Here is a 12,653-nt window from a genome sequence, read left to right on the forward strand (position 1 = left end):
AACAATGACAGACAGTTTTGTCTATAAAACAGAGTTTCATATCCATTGCAAAGACAGTCTGCATCTATATCCTTAAACCAGTGTTTGACTATTGATCCATCTTGCTCATTATCTTCCCTTGACTGGCTGCTGGCTGTTGAGTAGAGTGGAGTCTTAACCCATCATCTACTCTCTGATCTGCTTATTTTTTTTAAACTCTGGAAACCAGGTTCTCTGCCACTGAGTTTTAGTGCATCAAAAGTTACCAGCCCAGCAGAGGACAGTTGTGATCCGTCAACCTCTGGGCTGCAGGCCTAGCACACTTTCACAGTCTCAGTGACCTGGGAGTGGGGTCAATTCCAAGCGGGTGCAGATTGATAATAATCGAACCATCATTTCAGAGTAATTGTACCACTAATGTGTTTTAAGCATGAGGGAGAGTTGCAGTTCAGCAACATCGGAATGGATGTATTTAAAGAGGTTTCAACCCTTTTGAGAGATGGGCTTATGGAAGTCCGTTCTGCCCCCCTCTCGTTTCAGGAGGCACAGATATAATTTCCTGCTTTATGGGTCAGAATGTGTCCATTCCGGTTTACAAAGGCGAGATCCAGGCACGGAATCTGGGAATGGCAGTGGAAGCCTGGAACGATGAAGGTATTTCCCCCAGCCAAAGCTATCACTTTTCCCAAGTCAGAGCTGTGGTTGGAGAAGAAGGGCTTCTGACAGCACAGGCAACTTCAGGATCTCAGGGCAAATGGGGGCCCTTTTCTTATCCCCGCTGTCGGTTGTAAGGGGTTGGGCTGGGGAAGGTTCTTTGCAGACCCCCACGTAGTTTAATGTGGGTTTAAAAAAGAAAAAGTATCACCAGAATTTACGGAGAGCCTTATAGCAGGGATGGAGCCTGTGTGTGGCCCTCTCTGGCCCTCGGGACTCTCCCAAGGCTGCCCACCTCACTTGTCCTTCTCTTCCCTTTCTGGGTGTTTTTGCCTGGCTGGAATGTGTCCTGGGATGACGATACAGTCTTACCTCAGAAGTCGAACAGAATCTGTTCCGGAAGTCCGTTCGACTTCCAAAATGTTCAACTTCCAAAGCATGGCTTCTGACTGGCTCCAGGAAGCTCCCTGCAGCCTATTGGAAGCCGTGGAAGCCCCGTCGGACGTTCGGCTTCCGAAAGAACCTTTGGAAACTGGAACATGCACTTCCAGTTTTTGATTTTTCGGGAGCCGGAACATTTGAGTACCAAGGCGTTTGGGAGCCAAGGCGCACCTGTAATGCCTCTTGCTTGGCTGCATGGGGGGGGGGGCGGTGCATTTCACCCTCTGGTTGGAGTGAATCCTAGTGTACAAGGGAAAGTGTCGTTTTTATTTAATTTATTTAATTTGTTAGCCACTTTATCTTGCCCAAAGTAACCAAAAGCAGCTTACAACCAACCAAATAAAACCCCCCACATAGGTACATTTAAACTAAGGAGGGGGTGAGGGTGGGAGAAAAAAAATCCACCCACTGCTTGTTTACTTCATTTTACTGCTTTTTCTCATTGCAAACTTATCCAAGGATTTTGATTGAGCAGCACCCAATAAATAGCTTAAATAATGTACAGCAAAATAAGCTTGGGGTTCATTGTGGGAAACGTAGAGAGAAAGGAGTTCTCCCATTTCGCCTTTGCTGGATCCATGGCCCCGTCTGCACTACATGTTTGGAGCAGTATGATTCCACTTTAAACAGTTGTGGTTTCCCCCCAAAGGCTCCTGGAAACTAGTTTGTTAAGGGTGCTCCTGAACAGTGTTAGAAGACTTCTATCCCTCTCCCAGAGCTTAACAAGCCTCCTTCCCAGGAAACCTTGGGAGTCATAGCTGTGAGGGGAAGAGGGGTCTAAGAACTCCTGCACCCTTAAAAAAAGACACTTCCCAGGATTCTTTGGAGGATGCTGTGACTGTTTTAAAGTTGCTTTCTGAGTATAGTGCAGATGGAGCCACAGTGGCTAGGCTAAGTCTTCTTCAACCTTCTGATGTCCAGAAGTTGTTGAGCTACAGCAGTCTGGCCTGTGGTCTCAGGGATGTTGAAGGTTAGTCTGGCAACATCCATAGGGTGCCAGGTTGGGGAGGGCTGGGCTAAGTGATGACAGACCAGGTCTTATCCCACCTCCAAAGAAGCTGCAACAGGGAAGAACTGGTCAATTGCCTGATAAAATACCTGAGGTGTGCATTCCAAGCGCTGGAGAGAGGGAAACGAGCCACCTTTGTTCTTGATCCTTAAAACAGGCAAGCCCGTTTTGGGGGAAAGCGGAGAGCTGGTCTGCACCAAGCCCATGCCCTGCCAGCCAACGCACTTTTGGAACGACGAGAATGGAAACAAGTACAGAAAGGCTTATTTCTCAAGATTTCCAGGTATGTATTGAGGTGGTGCTTTTTGTGTGTGTTGTGGGGGCACATTGGTGGTCCTGCACTTACAAAGCCTGCAGAACTAATATTTGAGCATGGCATTTGAGAACTGCTGTGGGTACCAATATTTGCTTGTGAAATTGTAAGCCCGAAAGCGTGAGTGTTGCGGGGTTCCTGCTTGTTTGCCCGCCATCCCACCCCCTCACTTTCCTCTCTGCAAGTGCAGGGGCAGACCTCTTCATCTTTCTGGGGTGCTTCTTTCTCACAACTTCAGAAACCATCAGGGATCACAAACAGGTTTGATTTCTTTTTAAAAATGGGTCTTCATTGTTGATTTGATAACTGAGGCTGCAGTCCTGTGCCCAAAACCCACAAATTGTCTTCTGGGGTTCTGTTGTTGCTGCGTTCTAGAATATGCTGATGGATTGCATCTCCCACTGGTCTCGGGCAGCAAGGACGATGGTCAGGGATGATGAGAGCAGAAGTCAAGCAACATCTGGCGGGTGACAAGTCCCCTCCCCGGTTTTAGAGGCTTGTCTGTGTTAGTCTGTTAAGCAAATGTGCAAGACTCTTAGGGTTTTTTTAAAAACACACACGTATTTAAATATCTGCAGGTTCTCCTATAGGGAAGAAGGGGGTCCTACATGGGGTGTCACTGCTCACCTCTCCCCTGGCAGGAAGTCAAACTCTTTGAAAGGGTCAGCCAAGTGGGCTGGACAACCCCCTCCACTGCAGGACGTTCTTGCCAGCAGCTCCTAGGGCTCCTCAAAAAGGAAGTGGCAGAAAACACCATTTTAAAATGGCTTTCCTTTGCTTTCCCCTTTTCCCTGCTCCTTCACTGCAAAAATTCTTCAGTCTCCTTCACTGCCTGCATTCCAGTGACCCAAAGCTTTTTCCCTTTCCAATCCTAGCTGTATGCATCCTGTGTGTAGTTGCCATCATTCACCAGAAGCTCCAGAGCTCATCTTCTAGCTTATTATTGAGGTCCTTAGTTTTCCTGCTGCAGTATCTCACCTGTTTTTGAGCAGGGGGTGCTGCATTTTTATCCTGGCTTTTAAGACTGGCTTGAATTTAAATTAAAGTCGGATTTTCTAAATGGTTTTTAGGAAGAGGAATAATAACATTTTTTTATTTATACCCTCACCACTCTGGGCAGCCTCCAGTGCACACAATAATAATAATAAAACATAAAACATTAATAGTAAGAATCAGATCCTATATAAAAAGTCACAAAAACTTTAAAGTAAACAAGTTATATCAAATAAAGTAATATTCAGTAATTCATTAGAATCCAATTGTACATCAGCAAACAGTAATTTAACAGTTTACACTTATCAATTACCATAAAGAATTACTAATCTATAATCAATAAAATTACATTTAATTACAATGCATAAAATTCCACAAATGGTCAACTTGAGAAACAAGGATACACAACTCAAAATTTTATTTTTAAAAACTATCCCTGCACAGCTCTTCCCAGCTGTTTCTGCTGTTCTCAAAGTCAAGGTCTGGGAAAGGCTCCCGGGGCTGGAGGGGGGGCAGTCACTGCTGGACAAGGGGGGTGCGCCCCGGCTGCCATGCCTGGGGGGTGACGTGGTGGCACTCGCACCCCCGATGGGCCAATCCTCCCAGGGGTGCCAGCTGGGGATGCGCCCCCCCCCGGTGGGCGGCCCCCCAGAGGACGATGCTCACATCCCCGGTCAGCCAGAGCCACAAGCTGGGAGTATTTGTGTGATTGGCGGGCGGCGCTGTCACCCCCAGGAGGATTGACGCCCCCGCCCCCAGGCTCCAGGTGCTCCAGCAGCTTCCTCCGCCACTTGGGGCAGTACTGGGTTTTATGGATATATAGTTGGTGAACCGCTCTGTGAGGCATTGTTGCTTTGAATATGTGTGTCGGGACCACTTGCTATTGCTGAACCACAACTCCCATCACCCCTGGATGTAGGCCATGCTCGCAGGGGCTGATGGGAGTTGTAGTCCAGCAACGTCAGGAAAGCCAAAGGTACCAACACTCTGGATGGCCATTTTTAGCTGTGATTCCTGCTTTGCGGGGGGGGGGGGGGTGGACTAGAAGGCCCTCGGGTCCCTTCCAACTCTATGATTTTCAGGAGTTAAATAATAATAATGCTAAAAATTATTATTATTTGTCCATTAAAAAGGAAGGGAAAGAAGAAAAGGGGAGGTTAGGGGTAGGATGACATTAAGAAGAAGAAGTTTAGAATTGAAAGAAAAAAGTGTGTGTGTAAAAATATAAAAGATTAAGGGAGAAGAAAGTATACAAGGGTAAGCATAGGAATTTAGACAAAAGTCAAGAATCAAGGTAAATAGTCAAGTGAAAAATGGAAGATGAGGTTAAAAATTCAAAAAGAAAAAATACAATTCTGTAGAATATTTGGAGCTGGTGATTTTGGATCCTTGGGGGGGGGGGTCTGGGATCGGAGAGGGATATGGGAGGTGGGGGCCTCTCTGCCCCTTCTTGGCTCCCACCCTACTTTCCCTAGGCCCCACTTGGAAGCTGGCATGTAGCGCTCTCCCCCGGGCTCAGCGGTTCTCCTACCCCTTTGTCTGTCCCCTTGTTTGTTCCAGGAGTTGGGGTGGACTTTCTAGCCCTTCAGCCGTTCAGTTTGGGGGCTCCTGGTGCGATACCATGTCAGTGGGTGGCCTGGAAGAGCACTTGAGATTGCTCCCCCAAGTCTGCCATCTTCCCCAACTCTGATTTCATATGGAGGGCCAACGGTTCCTGACCACTGGCCTGGAAGGTTATTCCAATGGTTCTCAAAGGGTGTGGCAGGAACTCTGACAGATGCAAAAGATCAGGAAAGACAAAGGCTTATTTGTGTTGATGAGGAGATAAGAGTTTGTCTGTCTTAAATTAGACCTAAAATTAAGGAGATTACCCAGCAAAAGCAGGCTCTCACCTCTCATACAGACTTAAGGTTCATATGTAAGAGGCTCGTTTATAATTACCGTATTTTTCCATGTATAAGACGACTCCTATTTTTTTTGAACCCAAAATTAAGAAAATGAAACCCTAAAATAGAAGCGAAAATCTGGATTATTGGTGGCAGCAAGTTGTTGATCTTTTTGGGGGCGTTTGCCCTCAAAGTTTGCAGCCTGAGAAGCATGCAGTGCACCGTGGAGCAGAAGCAAAGGCAGCGACTGGGGGGGGGGCACCTCACGCTCCCCCTCGGTGGCAGCTGCTGCTGCGGGGAGGCAGGCTCCCAAGCAGGATGCCAAGGAAGAGCCGGGCGAAGGCAGCGGCTGCTCTGCGCTGGGCCATGCCGCCCAGCAAACTCAGCCGAGGAAGGTGGTGAGCGGGGTGGGGGCAGGGTGGGAGTCTGAGAGGGGAAGGGGGGGGGAAAGAAGGCAAGGAGAGGCAGCTGAGGCAGCTCTCAGTGGCGGCAGCTGCTCTTGACCCGGTGGTTGAGCCCGCGGGGGCTTCAGGAGGCGAGCCAGTCGCCAGCATGCAGCCCGGAGGGGGGGAGGCAGGGGGCGGCAGAAGGAGGGACCGCCTCAGCCCGCCCAAGCCAAAATCCCAGACATATGATTAAATATCTTAAAAATTCCCCCAGGTGCCCATGTTCCGTGTACAAGACGACCCCCAATTTCTTACTAATTTTTTAAAGCAAAAAACCTCATCTTATACCTAGAAAAATACAGTATATTTTGGGAATGACCTGTGTTCTTATGCAGTTGCCTTGGTTTTTACTTTCTGGATGTCCCATGATCATATTATAAAGTAGTTGTGTTCTATGTTATAAAACAAGCACTGCTAGGATTTGCTTCTTTTTGTGTTCCAATGTATTTCTTATCAATAAAAAATTCAGTGTGGCACAAGCAAATGTTTATTCTGAAAGTGTGGTCTAGAGGAAAAGGTTTGAGAACCACTGGATTATTCAGTAAACAAAATAAGTTAAAAGGAGGGTCACTGGAATCCCCCTACAACCCTTCTAGTTTTCTGTGTTCTTGTTAAAAAAAATGTAATTGAATTTATACACCGCCCTATACCCTATACCTAAAACATTGTATTGTTTAGTTTTTTAATCTGTTCCGTCAATTTCCACTGTTCTTGTGAATGTGAAAACAGATTTGTGTGCCATCCAGGCCTGGATTGTTGATAATTGACCTGGTTGCCCTCCATGTGGGTTTTTCTGGACAGGTGTCTGGGCTCACGGCGACTATTGCAAGATCAACCCCAAGACAGGAGGCATCGTCATGCTTGGCCGCAGGTATGCCCATCACTTTGGCGTGACCATATGTGAGGGATGCAGTGAGCAGAGGGGCTGCTGCGCACTTGTTGGCTGGGAATATAGGGACGCATTGTCAGTCTGGCTCTGCTGACTGGCTGGTGTTTCTGAGGCTGGGCCAGGAAATTTCAGAGACTCCCCCCACTCTTTCCTCCCCCTCTCCTCTGTTTCAGCATCCCGTGGTCTTCGTCAGGTGGCACAACCCTTCCTTTGATGCAGGGCTGGCCCATGGCATACTGCTGCCCGAGGCAAAACAGCAAATGCCTCCTTCTCCCCCACGTCAAGTTGCATGATACCCAGTCCAATGCCAAGCAAGTTGCTTTGGCATCTAAGGCAGGCTCCCAACTCTCATCAGCCCCAGCCATAGTCTGCTGTGGCCCTCCCAGTGCAAGGGCATCTGGGAGGGCTGCAGGTTCCTCTTCCTGTCTATAAAAGGCCCTTGGGTGTAGGAATGTAGGAAGCTGCCTTAGTGAATCAGGCTACTGGTCCATCACACTCAGTATTGTGTCCTGGCAGTGGCTTGCCATGGTTTGGGGAAGAGTGCTTCTTAGCCCTGTTTGAAGATGCCTGGCATGGACCTGGATCTTCTGAGTACAGGGCAGATGCTGTGCCAGGGAGCTGCATCTCTTGCTCCTGCTGTACCACAGTCCCCATAATTCTTTGGGTAGGACCCACAGTCATTAAACCTATTTAGATCTTTACAGTTCTTGTGGGCCTGTTTGTTGTTTATGTCTGTATAAAACGGTCTAATGGGTATGAATCTCTAACAAACAGCGGCCTCTTGGAATCCCAGCCTAAGGATCATTTTTTGTTGCCTATTTGACACAGTTGTTTTATTGAGAACCATGATAAATTCCCTTTGTTTTGTCTCTTTTCATCAGACTGTGATTATACTTTAATGATGCTTTAATAATGATTATGCTTTTCCTCTATGGTTTGTACTTGTTTCCTCCCCACAGTGATGGCACACTGAATCCAAGTGGCGTGAGGTTTGGGAGTTCTGAGATCTATAACATAGGTATGCAATTTAACATTTATCCACTTTTCTTCCTCCCATTAATTACAGTATTGGCTAACTTGATTTCTCATTTTTCTATCTTGACTTCATTCAACAACAACCCTGTGAGGTAGAGAGCAGTGTGTGGGTGCTGTAGGATTTGAAGAGGCTCAAGCAAGCCAAGTCACGATTGGCCTCATCTGTAAGGCGTAGAGTACTGGGCCCTGCATGCACTCTATAAGTCTCTTAGTCTCTAAGAGTACAGTTGCCGTTTCTTCACATGCCCTGCACTGTGGCTTGGTTCACACACAATGCTATGTTGTTGTTCATTTGGAATTTGCAAACCCAGCCCAGCAGACTAACTATGGCTTGTATTTTGCCAACAAATCACAATGTGAAGCCAAGGTTTCTTGTTGGTTTGAACTATGGTTTGACTTTATGGCCAAACTCAACAGTTTTGCCTAATAATGGTTTTTTTGGGCACCCCACCCCAGGCACAAAGTAATAGCAGCTAGAAATCAAACCAAGCTTTGGAGAAACAAGCTTGGCCCATCTTCTCACCTAAGAAGCCACTCATGCTTGGTTGCGCAAACCATGGTCAAAGTGTGCAAACAATGGCTTAGTATGATGTGTGAGTGCAGCCATTGAGACTTCCCCTGAGAGGAAGCTGCTCAGACAAATAGGGGCATTTTCAGTGAGGGCTGCTTGCTTTTGGAATGCCCACCCATAGGAGGCACAACTGGCAGCATCTATTTTTAGGAGCCAGGCAAAGACGTAATTTGAAGGGTGGCATTGTGCCCTCTTTTAGCAGGGTGGGACCTGCAAGTCCTGCCTTTTACCTGTATAGCTGCATTTTTAGATTTCTATTGGATGTCCTTCATTGGTTTTAATGTAAGACACTTTGGGTCGCTTTGTAAAAAAAAGCAACCAACAAATGTAACAAATCATCATCAGAATTTGTCCATCTCTGTATTGTCTGCTCTGACTGGCATCAAGGATTGAAGACAGTGGGTTGCAAAATACTGCCCTACAAATGTTTTTGGGCTTCCATCATCCCCAGTCAGCTTGACCCAAAGATCAGGGGTGATGAGGGGCTGCAGTCCAAAACATCTAGAGAGTGTCAGGCTGGGGAAGCCTCTTTAATATCTTAGACAGACATTCTTTCTCATCATTTGCTACTTAAGCCTTTTACCTGGAGATGCCATTGTAGATTATCTCATTAAGGAACACCTGAGATACATTTCCAAGGTCTCCTGGAACTTGGGTTTCAAAGCCACTGGGCTACACAGGATAATTTGGAAAATTGCTTGAGGAAAACTCTTGTTCTGGGTAAATGAGAGAGGCTTCATGATTTATTGTGAAGTTTACACCCTGCCCTTCTTTATAAAATGATCCCAGGGCAGGTCACAGCCAAATGCTCATGGTTTTAAGGTCCAGAATTAAATAGTCTTATGTTGTTCCTTTAGTTGGCACTCCTAAAGGAGGCTCTTAACAACATCAAAGGAGGCTTGCTCCATTACAGTGAATGGGGCACTGCCCCACTAAGCTAGTCTGCTCTCAGCGCCCCCACCTGCCTGCTTTCTTAGCTACATTCGGTTCAGAGGGCTGGCACTGCCTGACAGCTGCCTCCTCCTTGGCTCAGTGTTGCCCTTGGAGAACTCAGCAGGGAGGAGAAGGAAGGTGGGGACAAGTCTAGAACTGGTTATCTCTGCCTGCTGGTGCCTCTGGCGCCACCTGCTGTTAGTCTCCCTGCTTCTGCCCTACCAGTCTCAATGGGTAGCAGCCACCATTCAGCAACACTGAGTCCTTTTTTCAACCACATTTTTTTTTTCTTTTAAGCCACATGGAATGAAAACACAGAGACACGTTGTGGTTGATGTCTTCATCAGCAAATGTGTGTAGCAAATCCTCATTTTGAGGGTTGCCTCGAACCATCTGGCGTGCCCGGTCCCGAGGCAGTTTGCTCTTTGCAAGAGTCCCAGCGCCCACAGCAGCCTGGTTGTCTCTGGTGATGCCCTGTCAATGGATTCCTCGGAGGGTGCTTCACCGTCATAACTCTTGCGTGATCACAAAAGAGGTTGCCAGCCTGGTCCGTGAAGTCAGTGGAGGGTCTGCAGTAACGAGGGCAGGGCAAGAGGGAGGGCCGAAAAATCAGCAGTTGAGTGAAGCAAAGGACTGTTTGGCTGCAGGCCTGGTCCTCCAGTGTGGGCAGCAGGTGAACTTTAACCGCCTTCCTTTCTCTCTCAACATCATCCCCCCCCCCCCTCTTTATTTTCTTGGAATGGTCTCTCTGTTTGGCTCCCCCTCCTTTTCTTTGGAGAGGCGAGATGAGTAGGAGAAACGGCAATTGAGAAAAGATAATATCCGTTTCCTATCACAATCACTGGCTATGCTGATGGGATATGGATTCCAGCAATGCCCAGAGTGCCCCATTCCTCCTCTATTCAGCTGCCCAGTGGGAATCTCATCTGAGGTCTTCTGAGATTCTTCAAGAGGAAGCAGGATAAGCATCAAAGAAGCTCCTACTTCCAATTCCTGCTTGTATGGCTTGGCATTCAGTTGTGTTAGAATTTACTTTATGAATTCAATTCTGTTTTTAAAGTCTGCCTTTACTGCTATTATTAATAAAGGCAGCATTTTATGTAAATCACTTTTAAAAAATATTAAGCAGTATATAAATCTTGATGGATGGATAAATAAATAAATGCCCTCTATTCTACCACTAGGGACGCGGGTGGCGCTGTGGGTTAAAGCCTCAGTGCCTAGGGCTTGCCGATCGAAAGGTCGGCGGTTCGAATCCCCGCGGCGGGGTGCGCTCCCGTCGTTCGGTCCCAGCGCCTGCCAACCTAGCAGTTCGAAAGCACCCCCGGGTGCAAGTAGATAAATAGGGACCGCTTACTAGCGGGAAGGTAAACGGCGTTCCGTGTGCGGCTCTGGCTCGCCAGAGCAGCGATGTCACGCTGGCCACGTGACCCGGAAGTGTCTTCGGACAGCGCTGGCCCCTGGCCTCTTGAGTGAGATGGGCGCACAACCCTAGAGTCTGTCAAGACTGGCCCGTATGGGCAGGGGTACCTTTACCTTTATTCTACCACTGGATTTCATACTGCACCTATGACCAGCAAATTAATCATATTTGTATTCTGCCCAGCCAATCAAGTTCGTTGCGTGGTTTACATAAGTAGTTGGGGTCTAAGCTGGGAACTGCAACTCAAGTGACCAAAATTACTTCTTACTGTGAATACATCTTATTTTAGTCTTGTTTCATAAAATAATCAATTTTTTCCTCCAAGGACCTCATACATGATTTCCTTTCTCTCCTGGCCCCACCAATATTTTCTCCTCTTAACAAACTTGTGAGGTAACTTAGGCTGAGAGAGAGTGAGTGGCCAATCTTGCCGAGTGGGATCTCTTCAGGCCTAACCGGACTCTCTAACTACTACTCCACACCAATTAAGAATATAAAAGCCTCATCTGCCTTATACATTTAAAGAGGTACTATCCTGCTTTGAACACTCAGGGCTTCCCCCAAGAATCCTGGGAACTGCAGTTAGTTAAGAGTGCTGAGACCATCCGTTCCCTCTGTACGAAGGAATCATAGAATCATAGAGTTGGAATAGACCACAAGGGCCATCGAGTCCAACCCCCTGCCAAAAAATGGGAAAATGGGGACAAAACTAGACCAAGTTGGCTGTGCCTGCCATTGGCTCTGGTGCCATCTACCTGGTTAAAGGGTCAGCTGCCCTGCAAGCCACCATGGCCTGGCTTTATAATGGGCACATATTTACTATTCCCTGCCGCAGGGGCGCAAATAAGTCTAAGTCAACATTTCCTTTGTCTCTTCAGTGGAAGCTTTTGAGGAGGTTTCGGACAGCCTCTGTGTCCCTCAGTACAACAAAGACGGCGAAGAAAGGGTGATCCTTTTCCTAAAAATGGCCACCAACCAGGAGTTCAGCCCAGATTTGGTGAAACGCATCAGGGAAGCGATCCGCGTCGCACTCTCTGCCCGGCATGTTCCCAGCCTCATTCTGGAAACGGAAGGCATTCCGGTATGTCAGCACAATCCTTTTTTCTTACTACTTGCTGCTGCTATATGTTTTTTTTTCATTTTCACCTTGGAATAGTCATTAAGGAGCACTTGTCATCTCTCTTCAAAGCTCCCACATGCCTGGAAATGTTAGTCTTTTTTTTTTTTTAATTAAAAAAGTGGAGTGGAGTTTTATAGTTTGTCTGTGTTGCTTAGCAACTTGTGTGTGCTTTTCTTCCTGAATAAGCCTTTTCCTCTTTTTCCTCCTTTTTTTAAACAGCAAAAAAAAGTCCCCTAATAAACACCTCTGTTTGGTTTATAAATATACGTGCGTCCTGTTGATATACTGAGAACTCTTGGGTGTTGTTGATAAGTATAAAATGAGATGATAGCCTTTCCGGTGTGCCAAAAAGCTGCTCCCTGCAAAAAGCATTTTGGATAGTTCTGTTCTCTAAAATGATAGGTTTTTGATTTGTTTTGCAAGAAGTCTCACTTAAAAAAACAAAAAAAAAACCCTCAAAATATCTTGCAAAGCTTGTGACCTAATTTTTTCACAACTGAAGGCTCACAGAGACAAGTGAGGCCTGTGAAGGAAGTTTTGATCTACTTCTGACTTTCATGAGCAGGAACATAGGAAACTGTCAGATCACTAGTCCATCAAGCTCAATATTCTCTGCACAGACTGGCAGCTCCTCTCCAGGGTTTCAGGCAGGGAGTCTCTCCCAGCTCTACCTGGAGATGCCGAGAATTGAACCTGGGACCTTCTGCATGCAAGGTGGATGCCGTGCCCCTGAGCTACACCCCTTCCAGTGATAGCCTTGTTCTCCGTGACTTTGTCCAAGCTATCACTGCCTCCCGTGGAAGCAAATTCCGCAGTTTCAATTATGCACTGTATGGCAAGTACTTCTGTTGCCTGTCCTAAATCTCCCAACATTCAGCTTCATTGGATGGCCCCGAATTTCAAGCTGTGTACACGCGACACCTTTTAAACCAGATTCAAAGCACTTTCCCCCCCCTCAAAG

General features: G+C 47.0%; 1 protein-coding gene across 1 annotated transcript in view; it reads left to right on the forward strand.

Annotated features, from left to right (window-relative positions):
* The window catches only part of AACS (acetoacetyl-CoA synthetase), a 51,121-nt gene that overhangs the window by 34,031 nt on the left and 4,437 nt on the right, over positions 1-12,653 (forward strand). The window contains exons 13-17 of the mRNA XM_083416376.1: positions 520-633; positions 2,241-2,366; positions 6,523-6,592; positions 7,570-7,628; positions 11,451-11,653. Of these exons, the coding sequence (XP_083272502.1) occupies positions 520-633; positions 2,241-2,366; positions 6,523-6,592; positions 7,570-7,628; positions 11,451-11,653 (572 nt within the window). The remainder of the gene's footprint in view (positions 1-519; positions 634-2,240; positions 2,367-6,522; positions 6,593-7,569; positions 7,629-11,450; positions 11,654-12,653) is intronic.

Source organism: Podarcis tiliguerta (assembly GCF_965153285.1).
Source record: "Podarcis tiliguerta genome assembly, chromosome: 16".
NCBI classification, from domain to species: Eukaryota; Metazoa; Chordata; class Lepidosauria; order Squamata; family Lacertidae; genus Podarcis; species Podarcis tiliguerta.